The sequence below is a fragment of the Panicum virgatum genome, chromosome 3N, assembly GCF_016808335.1.
Source record: "Panicum virgatum strain AP13 chromosome 3N, P.virgatum_v5, whole genome shotgun sequence".
NCBI lineage: Eukaryota > Viridiplantae > Streptophyta > Magnoliopsida > Poales > Poaceae > Panicum > Panicum virgatum.
This window is the reverse complement of record NC_053147.1, coordinates 27918371-27945735: the sequence shown is the minus strand read 5'-3', so window position 1 is coordinate 27945735 and position 27365 is coordinate 27918371. Positions and strand designations below refer to the sequence as shown.

Below are 27365 nucleotides of genomic sequence, written 5' to 3'. Positions count from 1 at the left end.
AGTTTCCACCACAGCATAAGAGTGAATTTATCAATGAAACTCCTCTTCGACAATACGAGAACCGTAGAGAACCGTGGCCAAAATGCAGACATGGTGAGGACTGCTTAGTGCAGATGTGCACCGATGGGATGGATGGCGGTCGGCGTTTCTTTAAATGTCTACACACATGGGTAATACTCGGTTGTTTCATTTCTTTATCTTCAATGAGACACCTTACATGAAATTTGTTTTGCAGTCTTCCGATGCTCCAGAAAACTGTGGTTTTACTAGGTGGGTCGATCTTGCACCAATTGATTCTGTTCAGGAGTTCATCGAGTACCTCCAGATAAAGATCTTTGATCTGGAATGCAAGGTGAACTATTATGAGGAAGTGAGCGAGGGTAACAAAGACGATGAAGATGTTGATACCAGCAATGCTGCCGGTTCACAGTATGAAACCATGCACTATTCCTTACTGCAACTGCCCTTGTCACAAGAAGAAGGGCTCTGCGCCTTCGGCACTACCGCCTGCACCACCTGCAATGGGTGGATATTGCGGAGAAGGCTCAACGCAGTTTGCTACGTGGGGGTACGGCTACTATGACTACCCTAGTGTTAGTGACATGCTGCATCGTTGTGTTTGTTGCGTTTTTTTTAAATTACCTAAGGCATGTTAGGTTAGTCCAGAATCTGTTTACCGTAGTATGCGACGGGTTCTGTCATGCCACTGCATGTGTGATGTGTGCTTCATTACCGTTGTATTATGATGTAAACTTGATGGTTCACATTATGTGCAGCATTTCTTAGTTCTTATTTTTTATCGTTATATTAATTAAATGTGTGCTTTTTAGTATTCTAGTGACATGAAAAGCTCCAAAAATATTAAGGACAAGTTTAAAGATTTCATAGATTCCCGGCTACAACTGAAATTAATGGTAAAAGTTACAACACACAGAGTCAAGCTCTCAACTGAAAACATAAACAACTAATTGCAGTGTCATGTGCACGCGACAAGGTAATTTTTTGTTGCATCTAAACCTACCATGAATTATGGAATGTAAAATACCGGGATTACATGGTACTACTCTACTGAGTGCACCGAGAATATTTGCCCTTCCTAATTGCTTCGGGCCCGGCTTCCTTCGCACGGCGTGCCCTCTCTCGCTTTCTCTCCCTTTCAGCTTCACGTTCCGCCGCCGCCTTACGATCCGCCTACTCCATCCTCTTGCGGATCTCTTCTTGCTCTTTCTTGAGCTTCTCCTCTTGCTGTTCCTCGTCCTTCATTCGGCGCCAACGTTCTGCAGCCCATCTTGCTTGTTGTTCCACAAAGTCCTTTGGCTGCTGCGACTGCACGGTGTCGAATCACTGCATAAAATCACAAAGAGGCGGAGGAGACTTTGTCCAACAAAAGTTAGAATCATAACTCAATGTGAGGTCACAAAGAAAAATAACGTCTGTTGTCCTGCTACCTTGGCCCGGTCTTTGCCGTATCGCTTAGGTGGATCATATTCGTAGTTCTCGCACATAAAGAACATCATGCCGTAGTCATCTCCTAAAATCTCAGATTGCATAAACTTGCATAACGAACCGCAAAAGCACATTGGCACATCAATTCTTTCGGGTACGGTGGCTTCACACTTGCTCCACGGAATGTAGGTTGATCCTGACGAAGACATTGGCGATATAGTGTGGTGCGCCAAATGACGAACAATGATTTCAATAATGCACATATCGTATACCAAATCGATGCGTGAAAATATATGTACTGTCATAATTCTATTGTCTTATGCTGCAATATCAATAAGGTACTGTCATAAATATATTCTAATTCATAATTAATTTAAAAACAAGTCTGTAATAGTACTGAAATTGTAATACTAAACGAGTGTTCTAAAGCACCAAATCTAATTCAGCTAATCCGCTAATTAAATTAAATTGTTATACAATATCAACTGATTCATACGGAAGTTACCAGTAGATCATAAGTGCGGAATTCGGCAGAGCTTCGCCGCTTTTCTTCTCCTCACCCCTCTCTTTTTTTTCTGAATTTTTAGACTCAGATGAGAAGAGAATGGCGGCCAGGGCTTATATAGGGTGGGAGAACCCTGTCGCCCCTGGGGGCGACAGGCCCCTGTCGCCTGTTGGGGGGGGGCGACAGACCCCCTCCCCGGGTCAGGGACCTCTTTGCAAATTCTAAAAAAAATTACATTAGGGTCCTATCGCCCGTTGCTTGGGCGACAGGATCCCTGTCGCCCCCCATAGGGCGACCGGGGGTATTGAAAATTTTCAAACCGGACATATATTTTTGAAATTTTGATTTTTTTAAATATAAAAAAGAAATGCATTATGAATGAAAGTGGCTCATGTCCCAACAATTCAAAAGATACAAGCCATTTCGTGGTCCAGTTGCTCCAGTAAGTGTTAGTTGGCCCAGGTTCACTATTTTTTCTCATTGTGTCTGTTTCTTCTCTCTGCTTCCTTTTTCTTCAGCAGCGCAGCAGGTATCGCATGGATCAGCCGATTCAGCCGATTCCTTCTTCTAGTTTTTCTTTTGTGTTGTTTTTGGTCTTCACGGTCAAATGCTTATAATACGGATTTACTTTTCTGCTTTCTCAGTTTGAGTGTTTGATCATGTATTTATGGCGAGTGAACTATTTCAACTTCTCCCATGGTTCACTTTAGATTACCTAAAAAAATGAGAATCCATTATTCTGATAGAACAGTTCAAATTCTGTAAGATTTCATAATGTTTTTGTTAGTTATCCAGCAGCGACAAATCAACGTTATATTATTTGTACTGCTTTGGCATGTTTTTGGTTGCTCGTGGGCCGAAATGGATATATGTAGAGAATGACGCACGCTTATCATCGCAGAGTCGCAGACGTACGTGAATCATCGCCGGTACTTCAAATTACACGCTGCTGTCGTGCTCCTGATGACCTGATTGTGTTCAAACGAGATGGAAAAGAGGAGCAGAACCGGAAAGCATCCGTGATGAAGAGTGCGGAATTAAAATCAAAGGAAAGCAAAAGCAAAAGCGCCGGAAAAAAGAAAAGCAAATGATGCCTCCCACCTCTTCTTCTTTAAGAGAAAGCAAGGAATCGATCTGTTCTGCGCTGCCTCGTCGCGGTTCCTGCCTCCATTGCCATATACTCTTTCCCAAGTCTCACTTTCTCCTGCATTGCGCTCGCGCGCAGCGCAAAAATGGCACCGCCACGCTCGTCCCTGCTGCTGGCCGCCTTGCTCGTCCTATGCGCGTGCACCGTGCCGCCGCCGGCTCCCGCCGCCGCCGCCAACGTCCCGATCACGACTTGCCGGTCCTTCTGCGGCAACATCACGGTGGACTACCCGTTCGCGCTGCACCCCGGGTGCGGCCACGCGGGGCTCCGCGACCTGCTCTTCTGCATCAATGGCGCGCTGATGCTGCACCTCCCCTCGGGCTCCTACCGCGTCCTCGACGTCGACTACGCCTACCGGGGCCTCACCCTGCACGACCCGGCCATGTCCGACTGCCGCGCGCTCGACCGCACCCCGCGGGGCCGGGGCAACGGCTTCGTCCTCGAGCCGTGGCGGGAGCCGTACCTGGCGCCGGACCCGGACAACGTGTTCCTCCTCCTGGGCTGCCGCGCCGCCTCGCCGCTCTTCCAGGGCTTCCCCGACCGGCACCTCCCGTGCCGGAACGTGTCCGGGATGGGGTGCGGGGACTACCTCGCCTGCCCCGCGTGGGACGACTACTACGCCGTCGGCGGCGGGCGGCGCGGCGACGGCGACGACGCGCCGGGCGCCGGCGCGCCGCCCGAGTGCTGCGCGGTGCCCTGGGCCGCCATCCGGGCGGTGAACGTGTCGCGGCTCGAGTGCGAGGGGTACAGCAGCGCGTACAGCCTCGCGCCCGTGCGCGCGGCGGGCGGCGCCGCCGGGTGGGCGTACGGGATCCGGGCGTCGTGGTCGCTCCCCGAGTCCAACCGCGGGTTCTGCGGCGCGTGCCGCGCCACGGGCGGGGCGTGCGGCCACGACATGGAGAGCCACGCCGACCTGTGCCTCTGCGGGGACTGGAACTCCACCTCCAACTGCGACTCCTCGGCCGACGCGGCACCCTCGGGCGCCGCCGCCCATTCCCCGGACGCCGTCGCCGCGGTTCACTGGGCCGTCCTCGCCTCAGGTACGGTAAAAAAAAAAAGATCGTCGGCATGCTTGGATTTGGACCGGATCAGTTCACTATTAGCACGTTGCTTCCTTTTCTTTCGTGTTCCGGCACTGATCGAGGTTGTTTGCCTGTTCACTTCTGGTGCAGGATTGACATCACTGTGGTGGCGCGCATCGAGATCATACTTGTAGTAGATTGTGGCTTCCCGTTTTGATCGGCGACGGCCGATGTAGTGTTTTTGCTGGTGTGTTAGAGCCAATAGTTGCTTCAAACAAGTGGTGCGTGCTGCGTAGTGTAATGCAGTAGTATACTTGATTGTGCTTCAAAACTCTCACTGGATGACTTGGGGCTGTCTGTGGATGACTACTCGTATTTTTTAGGCAGGGGATCGAGATCTATCTCATCTATCTCTATCTCTCAGTTATCTTCTTCCTTAGCAACTACGCATCGATCAATCAAGATGAACAATTGTGATGCATGGATCTTCTACTTAGAAAACAATGCTCATCCATCCATTATCTCTCCCCCCCCTCCTGCTGGTCTCAAAACTCTCTTTTCTCGTCCCACTAAAACTCACATTCCCACCAACAAATAAGAGACTTTTAGCATGTGTTTGATGTGGGGATGGGTTATCCTATTTTTTAGGTTGGAGTGAACCCATCTATTTTTTTAGAGGGATGGGTCCAACCTATTCTCTTGTTTGGTTAGAGAGATATAGAGAGAGAGACAGGATGGATGCCAATTTCATACCATTAGAAAACAGCCATCTGCTGGTCCTACTTATCATCCACTTCTCTTCTTTTTTTTTTTCTTCATGTATGCCTCATCTCCTTCCTCACGCTAAGCCGCCACTCCTCAGTTAGGCGCTTCGCCCCTCCACCATGTTCCTCCGCTCCCCTCCGCCGGCGTGCCGCTTCTCTGCCCAAGCCAGCCACCGCAGGCCGAGCTTGCCCCACCACGGCGTTCCTCAGCACGAGCCCCCGCCACCCCCCGGCCGCGGGCCGAGCTCCCTCCCTCCGTGCGTCGCTCCTTTGCCCGTGCCATGGGGCGAGCTCTCCCCAACGCGCGTCACTCTTCCACCAAGCCGATCGTCGTGGGTTGTGCCGAGCTTGCCCTACTGCGTGTCGCTCCTCCGATCCGCACGAGTTGGCCGCTGTGGCTCGGTCTCGCCACTTCTCCACCACCGCGCCGCTGCGAGCCAAGCTCGGCCAGCCTCGTACCGCTACCGCGCCAGCATCGGTGCAACCCAAGCTCGCCGTGCTGCGGTAGCCCGAGCATGCCGAGGAGAAACGGAGGAAGGAGCCACTGTGATGGAAAGAAATCGGGTCGAGGTGGTCCCATCATTTTGAACAGACCAATTCAACCCACATCGGAGGAGCATATTCCCTTTTAGGGACGAACCCAACCCACTCGTTCTCAAACCAAACATGGGTCGAACACATCCCAATCCACTTCGACCCACCATCCAAACACATGCTTAACTCTTATCTCTACTCTCCTTCCCTCCCACGTCTCTAAATCCGCCTACCTCCTCCCATCTCCAATAGTTTTTGACTCTCGAGTCCTAGCTACCATGGGCAACCGCTAGGGCGCGCTATGATTGATCATTTTGAAGCCCACTATCCAATAGGCCACAGCTGGTCGTGCCACTGCTGCTGATTTACACTCGCCAGTGGTGTTGTTACTGGAGAGAAAATTCAAGAGGTGTCATATAAATAAATGGAATAGTCAATTTGATCCTCAAATTTTCAGCCCAAGATTAATTTCATCCATAAACTTTCAAGACGATCATTTCAGTCCTCAAACTTCTCCATCCGGCTCAATTTAATCCTTCGTCCTACGTGGCTTGCTATGTTGGCACGCCTTATCACATCAAGCCAGCTATGGTTCATTAAAAAAATTAACATTTGTATAAATGTGATCATTAAAAGTTTAATCTTGAGGAAACTAAGATAATGAATAGTTTTTAAGGAAGACAGTTGATCCAAATATATTTATTATACATGTACAAAAATTTCTTTTTTGAAAAAAAATCCATGTAGATACAAGTTAACATTTTCTTGTATTATCTATAAGTATGTGTGAACCAATATATATTGCTAGTAGAAAAATAGGAACACTTGGGTGCTGACCTGGCATGCTAACGTGGCAAGATATGTGGAACAAAACATTAAATTGAGCTGCTTGGAAAAGATTGAGGACTCAAATGGTCATTTTACAAGTTTAGGTATGAAGTCGGCCCTAACTAAAAGTTTTGGGATGAAATAGGCAGCTATGATGCTAAAGAAAAATCAGTCTTTCTTTTTAAATTGCATTGATTTGTATAGAAATTTGATCTAATTTTATCAAAAAAAATTTATGTTATGCATTGATTTTCTTTTTGTTAAGGGGAGGCCATATGGCCCTTGCCACCCCAGTTCCGCCACTGACGTTTGCATCCGCCACCACTGTTGTACCACTTTGCTTCTCTATTCATCTCTCTACATCCAAATATTGGGCAGAGTTCTTCACCGGAGCTCAACAACAAAGCTCCAAACCTAACCGAGTTGCACGCCAGAGAAGCACAATAGTCTTAAAAGGCTTTCCATGCGCCATTTGTTATTTGGAGTTGGTTTTCAATTCTTTTTTCAAAACACAGTTCATGCGTGGATTACTCACTCGTTAATCTTGGCTAAACAGCTTTTTGTGCATGTGTCTCTGACTGCACTTTGATGCAACCTAAAAATTTTGTGTTTAGTTGGTGAAAAGTTTGGATTTTGGTACTGTAGCACATTTCGTTGTTACTTGACAAATAATATCCAATTATGAACTAATTAGACTTAAAAAAAATCAGCTCGTGCTAATCAGTTAGACTGTGTAATTAGTTATTTTTAATTACATTTAATGCTCCATGCATGTGTTCGAAGATTCGATTTGACTGGTACTATGCAAAAAATTTTGGGAGCTAAACATGACCTTATTAATACATAGAACTCGAATCCAAACACCGAACGGACTTATAGCTACATAACAATCCGCCGCCCCGAATCGGAGCGGAGAATATCCATCATCATCATGAGGCAGCTTGCCTCTTGCCCCTTATTACTAGCTAGCAAACACTTCGATAGTTTTATTCCACACCGGTGGAGCGTGCACAGGAGATAATAATAATGCATTTGCTATTTGCAACCGTACCCGGTCCGGCACAGAAGTATATACAAGGAACTAAATTCTCACCTTTTCTACGCGTGTTAACCCACGGAATTAATGCCCTGCTCTCTGTAGGTGGCACGCTCACGATCGCCCACATAATTAATCATTACCACAATACCACCAATCCACCAGCCAATAATCCTTCCCTTCCCATACGTGTGTGTGTGGGCAGAGAATCAGAACAACACGCCGACGGTTGCGTTGTTGTGTTTGTTGACCCCACCTTCACTGAGCCCGTGCCCCGCCAGTGCACCACCATGTGCATGCCACGCTCACCAGAGGCATCGATCCTGGGCAGCGGTGGTAAAGGATCGTAGCCCTAATGCGCTATTGCTCCCGTCGCAATAATACAATTTGATCTTTGTATATATTTGGATTAAAATTGTATAAAATAAGAGTCACATTCTTTCATAATTGAGCTCAGATTATCTAGACTAAAATTTGAAGCTCTTTACCCTCCAATGATGTAGGGGCCATAAGGGGCTCCGGCCCCCTTGCCTCACAAAAATTTCTGAACATATCATGCTACAGCCTAGCTAATTCAGCCCAGTACCTAGGGGTGGTAATGGGCCATGACCCTAATGGCCTCTTCACAGCCCAATAAAGCCCTTAAAATTTTTAGTTCAAAAATACATATATTTAGAGCCCGGCCCTTTTAGGGCCCGATCCTTAGATTTTCTAGTTCAAAATGTTGGGCCCTTTACCACCCCTACCAGTACCACAGTAGCCTATGAGCCATGATCTATAGCCTCAACAAGAAACCAACTTAACCTTGGACTCGTATCCTCAAACCTCAACCATCGTACCGTCAACGGTGGCAGCCGGCGACCGGGTGATGCCTATAGTCCTCCGCATCCATTACGACCGATTCGTCGTCTCCAGTCTCCACTTTGCCAGGAGCAGGGCCAGGTCAGCGCTCAAGCTCAATGCCTCGACGGTCCCGAGCTCTCATCGATCAGGCCGTCAGACAAGATGAAGCACAAGAATTAGAATCCAGGCAAGATGAAGCACAAGATGATGAACAAAGGCAAGATGAAGGACAAGCAGAGTTGTTGAGGATCAAGACTTATTTCTTGAGGATCAAGACTTATTTCTACTACACTCTTGTACATACTTGCTCAAATCTTGAAAAATGCCCCCCCCCCCTCCCCCACACACACATTTTGCTGCACGCTCCGCCACTGTTACCACCCCTCCTGCACCGCCGGTCAAGCATTTCCATTTTAATTTAACTCGCAACGCATCCTGCATCCATCCACAACACGCTCTCTCCTTCCTATTTAACACGTTGCTCGTCTCCCTTCTCTTCCCGTGCTATGGGAACGGCCTGTCAAAGCAAATAAGCTTCCAGCAGCTGAGACCCGACCGGTAACCAGCCGTGCTAGTCTAAGGCCACCGTGCCTCACTAGCTAGCTGGTCTTTACGGGTAAAGAGAAGGAGGGCTTGGGGCCGGCCTTTATTTGGGGGGGATAAGCGGCGGGTTCGCAATGATGACGGCGACGGCGGCGGCGGTGGTGCCGATCCTGCTCCTGATGGCGGGCGGGGCCGGTGCCGGGGCTCGGCCGCCGCCGCGGCGCATCCTCGTGGACACGGACGTCGACACGGACGACATCTTCGCCATCCTCTACCTGCTCAAGCAGGATCGCTCCGAGTTCGACCTCAAGGTACGCACGCGCGTGCTAGCTAGCTCTTTCCCACCCCTGGAAAAGAACACTGCAGAAGATAGAAGCGGTGCAGTGGCTTGATTGCTTGCTAGTACTAGCGTTGATGCCAGTGCGGCAGTCGATTCCTAGCTACCTAAATGCATGACCGGCGCGCCGGCCGTCACATCGTCAAGGTCGATCCAAGCTAAGCAGGGGGATTCCGTGTTCGGGGCGGCGAGCTCCCGTCGTCGTGCTCTCGCCATTGATATGCATGGTCGAGTCGAACGCTTCCGTTCGCACGTGGCTCCTGGCTCCGATCCTCTCCCGCGATCGAGCATGCCGCACGCGCGTTCTCCCTCCGCGCCGGCCGTCGGCATGGTGATGGCCGGACGTGGACGGCAATAGCGGACGACGGGGCAAGGAAGGTGCGCGGTTCCGGTCGCCGCCGCGCGCTTTTTGTCCCGGAGCGCTGCGTGCCTGCGTGCGCTTTCCGATCGAGGCGGATAACACCGGTCGCTTTTATTTAATTTTGTGCGTTGTGGAGAAAAAGTCTCTGTACTTGGGAATAGACTATATGGTCTGTTGTAGTAAGTGGGTGCCGGAATCGGAATGAGTAGGTTGCATCTATCGAGCGGCCGGGAGTCCTCATGTACATACAAGTCTTGCGAGAATATTAAGATTTTCTCTTCTTCTCTTGCGCTGAACCTATATCTTCTTCCGGATAATCAGTGAACAACGAATGCACAAAATGTTAACAGGAGAATTACTCCCTCGGCTCTGTTCCAAATTATAGGTCATTTTAGTAAATTAGAATACATAATTTTTTTATGTATTTAAATATAGCGTATATCTAAATGCATCGTATAGCAAAAGATATATATATTCAAATTTGCTAAAATAACATGCAATTTAGAACGGATGGAATATATACTAAGTTGGATTATATAATACTCTAGGGTGAGAAATAGACCGGGATTGAGTTAGAGAGCTTAGCTAGCTATATATTGCAGCTGTCCTTGGCCGCTGTAAAATGGACCGGAAGCATACCTTTTACTTCTGTTCCTCTCAAGAAAAATGCATGCCGTACTACACACACGCTTGGCCAAGAGAAAGGCCAAAATTTCATTTCCCATATATATATATATATATATATATATATATATATATATATTGTTTTGTCATTTCATGCACAATTATGCTAACGACACGATATTCTTTGTCCACGATATTGGGCTCTACTTCTCCGTATTTATTCCCATTATATTTTTTTATGACATTGAACATATGGCATATGCTGCTGTTGCCTCGGACGCTCATTAGAAAATATAAACTACTCCTTTCTGTGGAAAAGAGCACTATGCAAACCCACAATTTTCAGAATCAAAGCTCAGCTAGATTTCTGTAGAACTACCCCTGTGCTAGATTTCTAGAGCCTCAAAATAACAGTACTGCTTTGGAGACCGGAACCAAAGCTCAGCTAAGACCCTGTTTAGTTGGTGAAAATTTTTCTACACCCATCATCGAATCTTCGGACACATGCATGGAGCATTAAATGCAGTTGAAAAAATAACTAATTATATAGTCTAACTGATTAGCATGAGATGAATCATTTAAACCTAATTAGTCCATAATTGGATATTATTTGTCAAACAACAACGAAATGTGGTATAGTACCAAAACCCAAATTTTTTCACCAACTAAACACACCCTAAGCTTAAACACGTGTCTAAGCCTTGAGTAATCAAATCCATTTCCAAACATGTCCTTGTTTACTCGTGGATGGGCCCAAAATCCTAGTTATTAGAACCGGACCGGACCGGCCGGTTCGACCGGTTAAATCGAGAACCGGAGCTTCTACCAGTTCGGTCCTTGTAAAAGATCGTCCATGCAATCAAATCAGAATAAACCGTTCGAACAGCCGGTTTTATTGAATAACCGGTTGAAAACCAAGCTCTCGAACCGTGGTCCGACCAGTGGACGGTTGTCACCTCGCGCGGGAAAAGGCAGAACAGTGGGATGGGCACCTCGCGCGAGCAAGGGCACAACAGTGGGATGGGCGCGCAGAAAAGGGCAGAACAGTGGGATGGGCGTGGTGGGTGGGAAATATTGTGGCAAAATGAGTGGGGGCGGGGTTCGAACCCAAGTTGGGAGGTTTCTGAGTGGAGAAACATACAAACTACACCCCATTCACTGTGTTCGGCGGGTGGCTCCAACTCCAGCCCAACAGTATTTTTCTCTCACACTACTCCAGCCATCAGCTCCAGCTCCAGCCAGCCCAATAGTATTTTTCTCTCACATCACTCCAGCTCCAGCCTCCAACTCCAGCCTGCCGAACACAGTGATTGTCTCTTGTGCTATATGAAAAAACTAACTTCTATTTGAACCGTTTTAAACCCGTGGTTCGACCGGTTGGACCAACGAACCATGAACCGAGAACACTAGCGGTTCGGTCCGGTCCAAATAACTATGTCCAAAATGCCTGTCTTGGGCCGGTCACGCCGTAACTAGCGTAGCCAGCCTCTCGGGGTCGCCGTCGCGGGGGGCGGCGCCGCCAGTGCGTGCGCTTCGCGTCCCTCGTCACGCTGGCACGCTCTGCAATCGCCCGAGATGCCCCGATGGCCCGTGGCCGGTTCTCCTCCCGGCCGTTGGGAGTCCGCGGCATGGACGGACGGAGCGAATTGCGATGGCGTGCGCGCCTACCTGCTCCCGCCGCCGCCTCTTGCCATGGTTTCTTTCACTCTCGCTCCATGAGCAGCTCTACGCCAACCAGCTAGCTGCTTGGCGAGGATCTTTAGAAGCTGGAGTGGCTTCGCAACTGGGGTTTGTTCTCGCCATCTAGGTCGTATCATATCATTAGTTCGTTGAGCGCTCAGAAAGTGCTCGGCGAAATGCCGGAGCGAGTTGTTCCGTGTGTCCTGTGCGATCCTTTGCCTGACCCGTGCCTTAAATACTTCACTAAATCATCTTCCGTCAATCTATCCTAGTACAGTTCTGCTACTTGTCTGAACTTTTCTGTATTAGGATATAAGCATTTTTTTTTACCAAAAACAATACAGTATGATACTTTGGTCTGAATGGAAGATGTTACATGATTGCAATTCCTAAGAAAAGAAATCAAATATGTCCAATTTTAACTAAATTTTGGCGAATTATATAGAGCGTTGGATTCTGAGCTCAGCTGACATGCATTGTTTCTTCTGTTCTATTATCCTAGTTCAGAGTATAGAAATTCATTTGTTAGTGTTTCACTTTATACAGGCTATCACTATCAGTGCAAATGCTTGGTCTGATGCTGGCCATGCTGTTAACCATCTGTATGATCTACTCTACATGATGGGGCGAGATGACATAACAGTTGGTGTCGGAGGGGAAGGTGGTATATCGGATGATGGTAGGATTTATCCAAATGTTGGTGGTTATTTTGCGATGATTGAGCAGGTGCATTAGACTATGCTCTCTAAACAATACCTTCTTTTTTTTCCTTTCCTCTGAAACTTGGCTTGCTTGCAATTCTCCTTGCCAGTTGCCACCCATTCGCACAGAATACTAGAACGCCATTTTTGCCACAGGCTCCAGTTCTTCAGTAGTTTTATATGACTGAATTTTCTAGGAAATGTCAACAGTGGGGGGGTGTCGGTATCGACAAACAATTCCGCAGGGGAGAAATGACCGGTTGGATGTCAACACAAACTATGGAATCAGACGAGCATTTCTTCCTCAGGTACATAACTCAGAGAAAGGTTCATTCATGATGACCAAATTTCGTTGTGGGTTAGTTTAGAAAGCGCAGACCATAAAGCATTATGATTTTTCTACTACTTCTTGGTTCTTGAATTAGGGCAACTGGAGATATTTCCCTCTTCAACAACCAACTACACAGCAGATGATGATTGACATCATATCTGCTGCGCCAACGACCGTCCTCCTAATGGGAACTCACACGAACTTTGCACTTTTCCTCATGAGCAACCCACATCTGAAAAACAATGTGGAACACATTTACATAATGGGTGGCGGTGTGCGATCACACAATCCCACTGGCTGCTGCTCCAAGAGCAGCATCTCTTGTGTGCCTCAACAATGTGAAGATCACGGTAACATGTTTACAGCTTACAACAAAGATCCATATTCTGAGTTCAACATATTTGGGGATCCTTTTGGTGCATATCAGGTGACTTGCCTGCACACAGTTTTTTGTTCTTCCTGTAATCATATTTTAGCTTCTGAAGCTTATCTTTTCATTTGATTTGACAGGTCTTTCATTCTGGTATTCCTATCACCCTAGTGCCTCTTGATGCAACCAACACGATACCAATCACTGACAACTTCTTTAAGGAATTTGAGCAAAAGCAGAACACTTATGAGGCGAAGTACTGCTTCCAGACTCTGAAGATTGCTCGGGATACTTGGTTCAATCAATTCTACACAGTAAGCAAGCTATTTTCTGGATACATTCATTGTTTGTTTGTTTAGCTCCATTCCTTTTAGATGATTGCAGAGTTACTTTATGTGGGACTCCTTCATGACTGGCGTGGCACTCTCCATTATGCGCAATGGCGAGAAACCAAATGGTGAGAATGATTTTGCTGAAATGGAAGTGATGAACATAACTGTTGTGACATCTAATGAACCATATGGTGTTCATGATGGATCAAATCCATTCTTCGATGGCCACGTGAGGCCAAAGTTTAACTTACTGGAGGGTGGTGTACATAGTGGTCATGTTCTGACTGGTTTCGATGATCCATTTTGTGTTATGAAGGGGAGTATTAAAGGGAAATGCCAGGTAGGTAACTTTAGAATTGGAAATATGTTGCATAAACGTCATAACCCATTATATATCAATAACTACAAATTTGAGGTTAATTAAGATTTAAGGGCTGTTCTTATATGAATTTATAATCATGTAGACTTGGGAGTCATGATGATAGATAACATGATGGGCCTGAATATTTACCAGGATGGCTACACAAAAGAAGTGCAAGGTCTTGACTCGGTTGCTGTGCTTGTTGCCGTGAAAGCAAAACCTAATAGAAATGCTAACAGCCCTCTTGATAGAGAGTTTTTCAACAACTTCCTTGAGGTATTTGTTTCTCTAGTACTGGTTTAATTTTTTTAAAAGAATCTGCTTTTTTTCACGCTCATGTATTCCATTTTAAGTTGTTATTACCTGTTTAGATATTGCAGCATGTTTAAAAAATTGGAAGGTTGTTGAGAAAAAACTATGATTCATGTCATGGACCTGGTTCTGTACGTGATAAATCTGTTGCTCTTGATGCATGCTTAAGATGACTGAGGAGAAGTCTTGCGTTTGCATTCATGTCTACACCTACACATCATAAGTTCTATGGTTATCGAAGCCACATTGACTAACTCTGAAAGGAATTAGGGGGTGCAAGGTTTATTTTAATCTGATTAAAGATATTGTTGTGCAACGTTGAGATTTGAAAGTTCTCAGGATCACCAAAAGATGCTCAGTTTAAGATGATTTGATGAGCAAAGCAGATGATGTATTTGTAGGCCAAGTGATATTGGGGATTTGAAGAATGGAGCAAAATCAGATTCCTTGCAGTCAGCACATGTCTGTTTTTCTGTTTCTAAGAAGCCATTTCTCATAATCTCATGCAGGTCCTGAATCATCCTGCACACTCTGGCCGCTTCAACTTGACCAACCAGTTCCCTCACTACAAAGAGGTTATGTACAAACCTGATTTCAGAAATCAGATTAGAGGAATGCCTATCATATTCGACATGGACCTGAGTCCAGGTGATTTTATTGCTCTCCTGTGCATCCTGAAAGCAAATATAGACGTAATTGACCTCAAGGTCAGAATCATGTGTCCTTATCTTTCTTTCTGATAAATTCATGAAAAAACTTGAAAACAAAATTATATAGCTAAAGTTTGTATAAATGTGTGCTTTGATATACAGGGGATACTGGTAAGTGGCAATGGCTGGTCAAATCCTGCAACAATAGATGTTATCTATGATGTTCTTCATATGATGGGCCGCGATGACATTCCAGTAGGACTTGGTAGTATTACTGCATTAGGGGCCCCTGAACTTGGCTGTGAATACGTCAAGGTCATACCACATGGTTCTGGGGGTGGTCTTGACACTGACACACTTTTTGGACTAGCCCGGATGTTGCCCAGAGCACCCAGAAGGTAAAAATGAATGGCTTCAATGACATCTATCACAGATATGTGGATATTATAGACTGATTTGTATGCATAGATGCACAGGTGTATATGACCATGTAAAATACGATGAAGATGTAGAAAATGAAATATCTTATCTATATCTCTTTTTGAACAGGTACACCGCAGAAAATTCAATAAAATATGGCGCTCCAAGGGACACTGCTCACCCTGAGCTCAGACAACCTTTGGCGTTCGATGTTTGGCAACAAGTTACAGCAGAGCTTGGACCAACTGACAAGATAACCATCCTGACCAATGGTCCTCTCATAAACATTGCCAACATCATTCTATCCGACACAAAAGCAAAATCAATTATTAAGGTTAGTATAAGCTAGTTTCGAAAGCTTGTGAGCTATAGTAGATCTTTTTAGTGGTATTGTTTGAAGAATAAGTTGCAAGTTTTTTACAGACTTCATTTTTCATTGCGCAGTTGCGCACAGAAAATTTATATAGTTGGCACTCATTTGGTTGATGGAGAAGGAGAAGAAGGCAATCTATTTACAGTGCCATCAAATAAGTTTGCTGAGTTCAATTTCTTTCTTGACCCTAAAGCTGCCAAGACAGTTGTAGAATCCAGGTTAGACATCACTGTCATTCCTCTGAGAGCTCAACGCCAAGTGTCTTCTTTTGGAAAAGTTCTAAGATCACTAAGCGCTGCTGAGAAGACTCCTGAATTGTCATTCGTGTACCGGTTGCTGCTGTTGATGCAGAAGCTACAAAAGAAACACCAGTCATACAGTCACATTGTAAGTTGTCTTCTGTTCTTCTAACTGACATACGAGTAGTGCACAAGAAATACCAGTCAACAACTTGACATAATATCGTCATGCACATGGTGGCTAATTCACAGGAAAATTTTCAGATTATTTCATCTAGCATGCATAACAAAGCATTCAGCATCCTCCATTCATCCTTAAAAATTGTCGCATCCTGCATCATTATTCAGCACCAATAAAGTATCTATATCTGCCAAGCCTTTTATTTGATCAGTGTGTAATTAAATCACAGGCTTGATATTAACAACCTTTGTGTTGTCTCCTTTTCTTTCTCCACAAATTGCAGGATATGTTCCTTGGGGAGCTCCTTGGCTCAATGTTCTTGGTTCAGCAGTCACATCTAAATTACTCGATTACTGAAAAGGCCATCAATGTTGGCTCCGGTCATGTGAGCATGGATGGCCAAACTATCCTTGACAAGACAAATGGAAAGCTAGTGAAGGTATTAGATCGTCTTGATTCAGACGCTTACTACACAGAGCTTGCGAAGCTGCTCGCTACCAAGAAGCAATCAGCTCTTGTTGGCAGTTTTGATGAGCAGAAAAGAGTGTGGAACAAAGCGAGCTATAAGAAAGGACCTGACGATCCTGGGTTCGTTAAATAGTATAGCGTATGAAGATGAGTAGCTCTTATATTTTGTGTTTTCTTTTTCAAAATGCCAGTTTTAGTGCTGTGCTGAATTTGTACCCGCCTGGGACGAACCTGGGCTTCACTTTGGTATATTAATGGCGGGTGTTTCAGGGTCAAAACTCAACCCCCGAAATTCCAAAATGGAAAAGATCACTTCAAGAGGAGCAGCAAAACAAAACTTGCTAATTTCAGAGCATCTGTGCAATACATCAAGTTTTCACTAATAAACTGGTGGTCAGGTATTTCAGTCTTCTGATCATGCATCTGTTGACCAACTTCTTGAAGCTTCTGAGATCTGAACTTTGGTATCTGTGTTGTCAGGGTCAGGTGAAGCTGACTCTTTAATCTGGCTTGACCTTATTTCATGGCCCTATTTAGTCAACTTGTTTGCTGTGATGTTCTCGGGCGCCTTGCTGGTGTATTTGGAATATGTATGTTGTGGCGTGTTTGGATGGTGCCTACTCCTATTTTGGTGTCGGCTGTGCCGTGGTTTAATGGTTCTACTAGAATATACTGCTATTTCCTGCCCGAGTTTATCGTTTGGCGAATTAAAAAGTTTCAGACTCTGAACAGCTCGCACTTTGCAAGCTACAGTACGCGACATGCAAGTTGCAGCGCCACTGCAGCGGACGGGCCTGGCCACAGCCATGGAAGACCGTCCATCTTATTTCTGTTATTGTAAGATAAGATGATAATACTGCTACTTGCCAAAGGCCTGCTATCGTAGTGATAGCATCGCTGGAGGCACTCCCCAGAGGTCCTGGGTTCGATCCCCCTCGGGGGCGAATTTTAGTTTTGGGGTTAAAAAAACTCCAAAGCACTGTGGAGCCCGGCCTAACTCACAAGGCGACGGGCCTCCGTGTACGGGTGGGGCAGGGGTTCGGGGGTTTTCTTGGCATGCTGTGAGAAGGTCATTCTACCTCTCAAACAATGCCGTGGGGGCGGTCTCACCCCCGCAGGTCAAGTTTTTTTTTGATAATATTGCTACTTCCTTCGTGCCTAAGAAAGGATGTTGGTATCTACCTCCAGACGTCCAATGTCCAGCTGATGTTGTACATCCTAAGGGGGTGTTTAGTTGGTGAAAAAGTTTGGGTTTGGGTACTGTAGCATGTTTCGTTGTTACTTGACAATTAATGTCCAATTGTAGATTAATTAATGCCATTAGATTCATCTCGTATGAATCAGTTAGACTGTGTAATTAGTTATTTTTTTCAACTGCATTTAATGTTTCATGCATGTGTCCGAAAACTCGATGTGACAGGTACTGTGTGAAAAATTTTGGGAACTAAACGCTGCCTTAATGACTAAGAATTACTAACTGATACCTCTCTTTCTCCTATATTGAGACCTCGTCGTCTTCGATCCGTTTCTGTTGAATTATTCAATACTTTGCTCTACTGAGAATTTCATAGGATCTTTTTTTGTTTGTTTAGGATCTTTTTTGTTTGTTTGTTTGTTTTAGATATATGTGCCAGTTGGGCAACCAGAAATTGCAGTAAACTCGTAGTACAACCGAGTTTGTAGATGAATGACCAATAGAGCGAATTTCAAGTGACTGCCGCAAGCTTTATTTTACGAGATAGAATTTATTAGCCATCATATTTCAACACTATTGGACTCATGGTGATGGGAATCGGACGAGCAAAAGTATCACAGTTTATGTATTACGATTGCATTTTTCGCACAAATTTTCGTAACTAAAAGAATCTAATACACTAATTCTAAAATGTGACACGCCGATGCTCTGATGCAGGGTTGGCACATCTGCGTGGGCAACGGTTGGACAGCTTCGCCCCGGCGTGGCATGTTGGGGTGGCGCGACGACGGCGTCGCCCTCGGTGGTCCATCTTGGCTGGGTTTTCCGTGCATTCCAGTTTCGTGCTAGACGCGCGCAGTGGCTTGGGTTGGGACGCTCTGGACGAAAGTCCTTACCGCCAGCCTTGTTGACGGTGATGGCGGCGGTGCCTTCGGGTGTCGTTCTCCCCGTTGGGGGCGTCATCTTCGAGTTCCACCCACCTTTGTATGGGTCTCTGGGCGAAAACATGTCCAGCTCCTGGACGTGCGACGGCGGCACCACTAGCGTCGTAACCTCTTGGAGGCGCCGCTTTTGGGACCCAACTTAGCTTGGGAAGTCGGCGGCCGGGGTGGTGACCGATGCGTGCAAGAGGTTAAGCTTCAAGGGGGTTGACAAGCTCACGCGGTGGCGTCTCGCTTGTTGTGGTGTTGACCAGGGGTTGCTGCATGTTTGTTGGCTTGGCTGCTTGCAGCGGACCGCGGCGGCTGGCGCTGCTTAGCGGCTGTCAGTTCGGCGTGGCACAACGTCTGAGGGCGGCGCTTGCGGCAACGACAACATGGGGCAACTAGGTTTGCAGCGGATTGCGGCGGGTGGCTCAACTATGCTGGAGTTACTCCGGCGTGGTTCATCGTCGGAAGATGGCGCAAGCGACAACTCTGGTTTGCTATCACGGCGGCGGAAGCTACGTGCGTGTGTGGAGCAACGTGTTGCTGTCGGCCGACGGGTGCGCTTCGGCTATTCGTTGAAGATCTTGGAAATAGGGCAACACTATTCATTTTACTGACGGCAATACAATACACGGATCCGTGACATGGAGTATTGAGGCGGACGTGGCGAGGCCCCCACGCATGGTGTCTTCGGCGTGGCGACGAGAGTGAGGAGTCCGATGGCGGGCGAGGCGAGGCCCCCGCGCGTTGTGTTTTCGCGGCAGCGTCTGCGAGGCAGCCAGCGAGAGGTCCGGATTCGGTGGTTCCACTCTGTCGGACGGTGGGTACTGTTGCAGCGGCAACTACGGCATGGGGTCCCGCATGGCGGTGGGCTGTTCGGTGTAGGGCTATATGTTTCCTTTGTTTTCTCCTTCGGCTTTGGACTGCACGTTGGCGGCGACTTCAAGTGCAGAAGAAGGTGGTTTTGTTTTGTCCGGCCAATGTTTGTCGAGCGGAGTTGTCTTGATTGTGTTGATGTCACATTCCAACCGGTCAGGTTTCTTGAGTTTTGTTTTGAGTTCTCCCTGCGTTAATGTCCCAATCTAACCGGGTGAGTTTGAGTTGCAGGGTTTCCCGTTTTGACGTCCCAATCCAACCGGATGAGTCCTGTTTTTTTAATTTTCTTTTGTTTTTCTGACTATGGTTTCCCAGGGCCGTTGTCTTGTATTTTTCTTCTATATCAATAAAACTCATACTATCTTGTGTGGTTCGTTCAAAAAAAATGACTCGTCATGCTCGACAAGAAAAGCACATGACCATATTGATATCAGAGATACATGGAAATATACCGCAGGATTAGAATTCCGGGCTAGAATTGAGATTTTGGAGCATACACTTTCTCAAAACCTGAAGTTACTCGCAGAGGTTGGCTACGGGTGATGTTGTACAGGTAGAGTGGTGAGGCTGGACATTGTTGAAGTGGGATTGAGAGGCTGGATATTGCATGGTGCTTGGATCCCTAGACTAAACTTTAGTCCTATCTTTATATTCCAATTAGGAGGACTAAATATAAGATAATTATAAAACAAATTGCATAGATCGGGGCTAATTCGCAAAACGAAATATATTAAACCTAATTAAGCTATCATTAACACATGTACCGCAACATGGTCAAACTAATTGGACTTAATGGATTTACCTAGTGAATCAGCATCCATTTATGCAATTAGTTTTTGAAATTAGTCTATATTTAATACTATTAATTACTATCCAAACATTCGATGGGATGTGACTGATGCTTTAGTTTTAGATAGAAGAGGTAGTGTGGTGGATTGTAAGTATGAAATTGTCATGTGGCAATGGTCGCGAAAAAGATAAAAAAGAACTGTGCCATCTATATGTACGTTTTTCGTCCCGTTTATACACAAAAGAAATGCATATTTTGCACCACAAGAACGGTGGAATCAAATCAAAGTCAACGGCAACATTACAGAAAAAATAGTTTTGACGTATTTTGCACCACAAGAACGGCGGAATCAAATCAAGGGAAACATAATACAATAGAAAAAAAATAATCTTATTATTTTTTACCAGAAAAATTATGCTCACATAGATGGGTGTTTTTTTTAGGGAAAACGCCCAAAAAGGTAGAAATATCATTAAAGGCAATGAAATACAACAGTTAACCCAAGGTGGCATATTACATAGATTATTGATAATGTTACATCCATGCTGATGGAAACAATTTCCACAACTAGCCTCAAAAGAAACATTTAGACAGTGAGCATTCTTTGCTAGAGCATCAGCAATTTCATTGTGACTCCTGGATATATGATGGAAGGATGAATTAATCTTGTAACTCATAGTCTTGATGTCCTCGACCACTTGACGGCTGCGCCAATCTGGAGCTTCCTGCTTGTTGTTTAGATGGGTGTTGTAATTCGCGCAACATGAAGAAGCAAGTGCGCCCCCCCCCCCCTCCCCCCTCCCCCCAAAAAAAAGAAAAAAGAAAAAAAAAACAAAGCACACAACAATGCTGAAGGCATTAATTTTAGGATTTTATAAAAAAGTTTCTCGATTTCGTAGTGCCGGGGGACCTAAACGGAAAAAGGGACAGGACGGGCTTTTCTTGGTAGAAGCCGTCCTCCCCCTGCGGTCTCGGCCACCTCCTCGCCTTCCTGCTTCACTTCGCCCCTCACGCAATCAGCGGGGAACCCCAAACCCTAATCCCTCCCCTCCGCGCCGCCGGAGCCAAGGCGTGTGGGAGCTCGGTTCTCGGGGTTCTACATCGATCTTGGAATCTTGGATCCCAGATGGGCGATCACAAGGAGGTCTTCCGCTCCCTGCAAGAACTGTTCCCTAAGGTTCGTACGATCGGCTTTCGTTCGTGTCTCGCGTGCATCCTATGGAGATTCCGTGTGTAAGGGGATGAAAAAGAAGGATTTTTTCGTGAATATTGTTTATTACTGAGGCAATCGTAGCTGATGGTAAATCCAGTGGATGTCGAGAAGTTGCACATGATTATTCGATTATTAGTTCGAGTTTAGGGGTGTTATCAGGGTTCATGGGCAACAGGGCGAGCTGGATTGCAAGGTTTATGTCATTTGTGGCTGTTTACGGATGGGCAAATTTGTCTGATACCTTTTATGTGCAGGTTGATCATCGTATACTGAAGGCTATTGCCATTGAGCACCGTAAAGATGTTGATGCAGCGGTGGTTGCGGTCCTTGATGAAGTCATGCCGTCCATGACCAGTTCGGCTGAAGCTTTGTCTGCTCATCATGAAGTCTTGCCATCTATGGCCGATTCTGGTCGGAATTTGTTTGCTAACCACAGCACGCATGAAGTGGGAAGCTCATCATCTGCCGGTGAGTCTGAATACCAAAGTTTAATCAATTTGCACTTAGTGTTAAAGGTGTTTCCTTGTTTTTTTCTTCATTTTTAAGACATCTTGTATTTGTTCTGCAAAATAGATGTGTTGAATATGTAGCTAATAGCTTCATAATTTTCTGCATTGATAGGATTCACCCGTTACCTTTTTTTTGGGTTCTTATGAGCTTGATAATATGGCTAAAAGATCCCAAAACATGTATGGAATTTTGTCATTTTGGCTCACCGCTCACTTACTAGTTCTGTAAACTATCTAACTGCCACTGTTAGTTTATAATATTACGTAAGGCTGTTGGGATTGTGCTTTCTTATGCGTTGGCAAAATTTTATCTCAGACCAGTCTATTGAACTCAAGTTTGGTTAAGTTTAGAGCCGTTCTGTACATAGTCCTTTTTGTTATTCTTTGAACCAATCATATTTTGTTTTGGATATTGGTGCTGTATACCACCTTTCTCATTCTTCAAGTTACACTAATGAGTTTACTCACAAATTAGGACATGATATACGTGTTGATGAGGTTGATAAAAGTGTTCACTCTGCACAAGACACTTCTACAGAGGTCACAACTGGTGCGCAGGAAAACTTAGACAGTGAGATGCCTGTGGGGAGACCTGCATCAAGCCATGGAATGAGCGAGAAACTAAATCTATGTTCTGATCCTATCCCAAATTGTAATCAGCACGATTGCGTTCCCAACCTTGATGTGGTATCTTCAAATACCAGTCCAGATAGAAAGTTGGCTAACACAGATAATGAAGTTGGATATGGTGGATTATCAAGTGAATGCTTTTCTCAACTACCGACGGGGGAAAGCTTTGCTGACAGCACAAGTAGTAAAGCTCTACAACTCCATGATCAAGATTCCAGTAACATTCTGGTTGGGGGTCACTTTCCCCAGAACAATCCATCAAAGTTCTTTAGTGGTTATGAGGACATAAATTTTGATGATGATTTGTTCTTTTCGGACCTTTTGGCTTTTGGTTCTAATGACTTATCGTCTGGAATTCTGAGTACTGAAAAAGATTCATATACACCTGTGCTGGATGTTCCCAATCCAGACGAAGAAGGATCCTCTGCCGGGACTTCTGGAGTTACAGAACATAGGAATACCAGCAATGTTGGCACTGGCTGTAACAAGCAGCCATCACAGGATATAGTTGAGGATGATGACATTCTCTTGTCTCCTATGCTTCCTGATCTTAATTTGAATCACTTTGCTTCTACGGCTTCAACTCATTCAAGCCATTCTGTTAGTATTGAGTCACTTGAAGATTCTATTGCTGATGCCAGAAGCAATAAGGTAATTTAATTTAAACTCTCTGTGCATTGGTCTTTTCGTATATCATAGGTATTATCTTTTGACATGTATATTCTTTACAATGTGCTTGGCTTGTGTGTGTGCTCACCAAAGTTCTGCTAGGCGCTGACCCATTGCCTAGCGCCTAGTCGGGAGTACTCGGTCCCAGGCGCTCCTAGGCGTTTTCGTAGGCGTTTTAATTTTTATACACATATATATGTATTACCTTAAATTAACTTAAATAAAAGAAAAAAAAGAGATCTATGGACCTAAAGTTAAAGAAAGGCCCATCAAAAAGGCCCAGCAGCCCACCTTATCCACCCTTCCCACCTTATCCATCCAGCCATCCTCCTCCAACCTCCTCTGGAATCAACGAATCCCTTTCTGCCTTTCCTCTACCGCCTCCTCTCTCTCCATCGTCGCGTCGCACCGTACCGTGCTGGTGTCGCAGCAGGAGGGCTGGCGCCTCCGCCGGCCGCCGCTCCAGCCCCCGCACGCTCTCTCTCTCTCTCTCTCTCTCAATCACACGATGACTTCCTCCCTCTCCCCTATTTCTCCGACGCCGCCTGTCCGCTTCACAGATGCGCCCGCCGCACCCGCACTGCTTCCCAGCCGCGCCTACCACCTCCACCGCCTCCTCCTCCACCGCTGGTGCTCGATGTCGAGCCCGTCTGAAGTTCCTCCCCCCACCAGCAACCTCCGCCAGGCGCTCCTCCACCCCCACCGGCGCCGCCTAGCGCCCAAAGCGCCGACTACCCCCATAGTCGAGGCGACGGGCTTCGCCTAGCGACTAATCGCGCCTAGTCGCCGCCTAGGCGCCGCCTAGCCGAACTATGGTGCTCACTAGCACCTGTGGATAATGTATATCATTTGTTTGTAGTCACTGGCAGCTTCCTCTTCCTCTTTTCTCTTTTCTTATTTCTATTTGGTCTTATTTTGCACTAAATTAAGCACATTAAAGCAAAACTAAGCTATATTGCTTAATTTTCATGGTTTTTATGACAAATTTGGATGGGATATGTCATATGCTCAATTTTTTGACGAAACATGTCACTGCTCAATTTTCGATGAAACATGTAACATGCTCCGTTTTGACAAGTGAAAGAATTTTACAAACGCCATATTTACTAGCTGGGATTATTTTGGTTGGTCACAAGTACACAAAACACACTAAGCATGGTCTTTTTCTGTGTAGAAAAGGAAAGTGTAGATTTGTATTCATACGCGCTAGTTTTAGTATATAAGTGTATCATGTATCGAAGTAGGTTGAGTTTAATCATATGGGGTCATGGTTAACGCATTAGGTATATTGACCAGCCCAATTGATGAGGTAACTTTGAACTGGCAGGCTCCTTGTGTATTGGATAAAATTTTCTGAAGAATAAGAACTGCCGGTTATTTCCTCAAAATTTCTGTGCAAGAAGCTTAATCAACCATATGCCCTATTTATTCTTTCACTTTCTGTTGCTTTCTGATACATTCTTTGTTTTAAACACCACTTTCTGATACATTCTAAAGTTTACATATAATATTGAGTTTGTTAAAGGTAAGGTAAAAATGTACAATGTTCTATTCTAATGGTTCATCTTCATGTTGTTGATGTTGGTGGTTTATTCTTGGGCTTTTGACATAATGCAGAATGGTCTGTTACCTTCTCTGGAGTTGGTTACAAAAATGATAGAGGATGTAGAACTTCTTGAAGAAAAGGCTAAAGTAGCCAAGCATGAGTCATCTGTTGCTGGTACAGGCATTTTGACAAAAGTTGAGGAACTCAAAGAAATGCTAACTCATGCAAAAGAAGCAAATGATATGGTCTTTTCCTTCAACATAATATTTCATTTCATAAAACCTCTTGATTTGTCAAGGCTCATGACACAAGGATATCTGACAATGTTTCTATCTACAGCATGCTGGTGAGGTTTTTGGTGAGAAATCTATTTTGACCACAGAGGCATGTGAGCTTCAATCACGACTTCAGAGGCTTTCAGATGAGAGGAATAAGTATCTTGTGATAATTGAAGAGGTAAATTGTTTATTTGACATTAGCATTATGCCATTATGTTGTTGGCACATACCTGCATAAACTAAATAAAAGTCAAAGTGTGATTATTTTTTTTACAAAATTTGTAAAGTGTGATGTTGAAGGCGGGCCTCACTTCTACCCCTCCTTTTCTTCTTAATATATTGATGCGCAGCTCTCCTGCGTGTTCGAGAAAAAAGGGCGGGTCTCACAGTTTACAGTCGCATGTTTATTATTCAGTGCCGGAAGACTTTTTTTTTGTGGAAATTTTCTAGTCTGGTAGAGTTTTGTACCAAAACATGAAAAGATTTGGCCCCTTCAGTTACAGTTTCGTTATTCTTGCAGAATTTGATTCTTTTTGTTATGTTATTTAATCTGACTTGATTAAATAATTTGACAAAACAATTGGTGTTAAAACCTAACATTATTTGTCAGTTATAGTAGCCATGTAATTGCATAATAAATTACTTAAAGTCTGAATTGGTGATAAATTTGATGTTAAAATTTGACATGTACAGATACACCAAACCCTTGATGAAAGATTGGTTGCCGCACAACAAGAAATTGCAGCAGCTGAGAAAGAAAAGATTGAAAAGGAGGCTGCTGCTCAGGCACTACTTGATGAACAAGAAAAGATGATGAATTCTATTGTCGAAGAATCGAGAAAGTTGCAAATGGAAGCAGAGGATAACTTGAAGGTATTATCTGCTTCCTTCATAATCTGGTTTCGATAGTTTTATTTAGATGCTATTTTCTTTTTTGCAAAACATGCTTCACCTGTGCATAATAGATATTGAATGTCTGCTCTATACTCCTGAGGAGTTTAGGCATTGTCTGTTGGCGCATTTTGTCTTTTAGTCACATAGTTATAAATTGTCCAGAACAAAATATAATCTTTTTACAACAAACAATATCAGAAACTAAGCTAAAATCATTTACTCATGTTTAATTAAATTGTTTGATGACAGTTGAAGGAATTCTTGGTTGAGCGGGGCCGAATTGTTGATACGCTGCAGTAAGTATTTATTTCATCTTACCTACTTCAGCACTGTTAAGCTGTTTAATACTAGTTCTGTTTGAACTTTGATCCGTTTTATCTTTTGCATCTCCAACACATTATGATGGATCTCTTTTGTAATGGTTGTCCAGATAAATAGTAATTGAAACGTCAAGACAATTCTCTTGTAACATTATTTTATTATATATTTTAGTGTAATATCCACAACATGTTCAAGTCATGTTCCACCCTGCCTGCTCGAGTTTATAGCAATGATAATAGAATATTCTGAGTGTTTATGAGCTTTAAATGTGCAACCAACCCTGTGATTCATCATTCATGTCCTTGTCCTCCTTGCAGAGGTGAGATGTCTGTGATCTGTGAGGATGTCTCGCTACTCAAGCGAGTGGTGGACGAGCGCCTATCATTGAGCAAGTTGCAGCGTTCAACGATGTCAAGCCTCTCGTCTTCATTGCATTCTTCGCTTCACAAGAGCTGGAGTTCCTCGGATAGAACTACTGAAGCAATCACGTCTCTGGATAAGCACATCATCGCCGAAGCTGCAATTGCAGTGGCCAACAAAGATCTGGATGACAATGTGAGCACTGTGGAAGTCTCAAAGATCTGGATGACAATGTGAGCACTGTGGAAGTCTCAGATGGAAATGAAACTGCCGATAAAGGCATTTGCAAGCCAGTGGATTTCAACGAGGACGGCGATGGCTGGGAGATTTGCTGAAGATGCTCAAGTAGTAGCAGGGTTGCCAGAGTCTGTCGAGGGATAGAATAACAATAATGATGTATGAACGTTATACATTTGGACTACAGTACTTAATTTAGTCGCTTTCATATGATGGAATGAATCATGAGTCGAGGAACTATCGCGGAGTAGCATTTGGACTTAGGTGAGCCAGTGAGGCCAATGGCTTACCGCAGCTGTGTGTGAGATGAGTCCAACTGCTGCTGGGCCTTATTGTATATATAAAAACGAAGACTGTACCTTAAACATATTCGTAAAAGTAGCACCTCTGGCCGAAAAAAGATGTCTCACAGATGTTTGGCTACAGTGTTATTTGATATCTAAGTGCATCTTAAGCAAATGTTCGGTAAACCTTACTCAAAAACTAGCTAATGAAGACGTCCTAATATCTATT

The 27365-nt window shown here is 44.9% G+C and overlaps 3 protein-coding genes and 1 long non-coding RNA gene across 7 annotated transcripts; 3 read left to right on the top strand and 1 right to left on the bottom strand.

Moving 5' to 3' along the window:
- The first annotated feature begins 3022 nt into the window (after positions 1 to 3022).
- LOC120665495 lies at positions 3023 to 4536 on the top strand. The gene is made up of 2 exons (XM_039945074.1): positions 3023 to 4138; positions 4271 to 4536. Exons 1-2 carry the CDS (start codon positions 3184 to 3186, stop codon positions 4312 to 4314), a joined length of 999 nt encoding a protein of 332 aa, XP_039801008.1. The 5' UTR covers positions 3023 to 3183; the 3' UTR covers positions 4315 to 4536.
- A 3124-nt stretch (positions 4537 to 7660) lies between these two features.
- LOC120667576 lies at positions 7661 to 8295 on the bottom strand. Its single transcript, XR_005672202.1, has 2 exons — positions 8035 to 8295; positions 7661 to 7868 (listed from the first exon to the last, which is right to left on the bottom strand). It is a non-coding gene; the product is annotated as an uncharacterized LOC120667576 (long non-coding RNA).
- Positions 8296 to 11461: 3166 nt separating this feature from the next.
- On the top strand, positions 11462 to 17094 carry LOC120665494. Of its 4 annotated transcripts, XR_005671180.1 has the most exons (13): positions 11463 to 11778; positions 12217 to 12396; positions 12569 to 12679; positions 12797 to 13129; positions 13213 to 13386; positions 13457 to 13744; positions 13919 to 14041; positions 14587 to 14784; positions 14890 to 15125; positions 15277 to 15481; positions 15602 to 15907; positions 16224 to 16806; positions 16889 to 17094. XR_005671180.1 is itself a non-coding variant. In XM_039945071.1 (12 exons), exons 2-12 carry the CDS (start codon positions 12289 to 12291, stop codon positions 16539 to 16541), a joined length of 2400 nt encoding a protein of 799 aa, XP_039801005.1. In that variant the 5' UTR covers positions 11463 to 11778; positions 12217 to 12288; the 3' UTR covers positions 16542 to 17094. The 4 variants fall into 4 exon arrangements, 3 of the variants coding, with proteins under 3 accessions (XP_039801007.1, XP_039801005.1, XP_039801006.1); XM_039945071.1 differs by having other exon boundaries at positions 16224 to 17094; XM_039945073.1 differs by lacking the exon at positions 15277 to 15481 and having other exon boundaries at positions 11462 to 11778; positions 14890 to 14898; positions 16224 to 17094.
- A 4009-nt stretch (positions 17095 to 21103) lies between these two features.
- On the top strand, positions 21104 to 27252 carry LOC120665492. Its single transcript, XM_039945069.1, has 8 exons — positions 21104 to 21372; positions 21663 to 21876; positions 22393 to 23198; positions 24834 to 25007; positions 25102 to 25218; positions 25734 to 25913; positions 26184 to 26230; positions 26573 to 27252. The coding sequence occupies exons 1-8, from the start codon at positions 21322 to 21324 to the stop codon at positions 26850 to 26852; spliced, it is 1869 nt and encodes a 622-aa protein (XP_039801003.1). The 5' UTR covers positions 21104 to 21321; the 3' UTR covers positions 26853 to 27252.
- Positions 27253 to 27365: the final 113 nt, after the last annotated feature.

What these genes read in the sequence shown, in the direction of transcription:
- LOC120665495 (XM_039945074.1), top strand. Translation starts at nt 3,184, where the DNA reads ATGGCACCGCCACGCTCGTCCCTGCTGCTGGCCGCCTTGCTCGTCCTA. An exon ending in CTGGGCCGTCCTCGCCTCAG is followed by an intron (nt 4,139 to 4,270) that starts GTACGGTAAAAA and finishes CTTCTGGTGCAG; the next exon opens with GATTGACATCACTGTGGTGG.
- LOC120665494 (XM_039945071.1), top strand. Translation starts at nt 12,289, where the DNA reads ATGATGGGGCGAGATGACATAACAGTTGGTGTCGGAGGGGAAGGTGGT. An exon ending in TTTTCAACAACTTCCTTGAG is followed by an intron (nt 14,042 to 14,586) that starts GTATTTGTTTCT and finishes AATCTCATGCAG; the next exon opens with GTCCTGAATCATCCTGCACA. An exon ending in TTGCCCAGAGCACCCAGAAG is followed by an intron (nt 15,126 to 15,276) that starts GTAAAAATGAAT and finishes CTTTTTGAACAG; the next exon opens with GTACACCGCAGAAAATTCAA.
- LOC120665492 (XM_039945069.1), top strand. Translation starts at nt 21,322, where the DNA reads ATGGGCGATCACAAGGAGGTCTTCCGCTCCCTGCAAGAACTGTTCCCT. An exon ending in TGCAAGAACTGTTCCCTAAG is followed by an intron (nt 21,373 to 21,662) that starts GTTCGTACGATC and finishes TTTTATGTGCAG; the next exon opens with GTTGATCATCGTATACTGAA. An exon ending in AAGCAGAGGATAACTTGAAG is followed by an intron (nt 25,914 to 26,183) that starts GTATTATCTGCT and finishes GTTTGATGACAG; the next exon opens with TTGAAGGAATTCTTGGTTGA.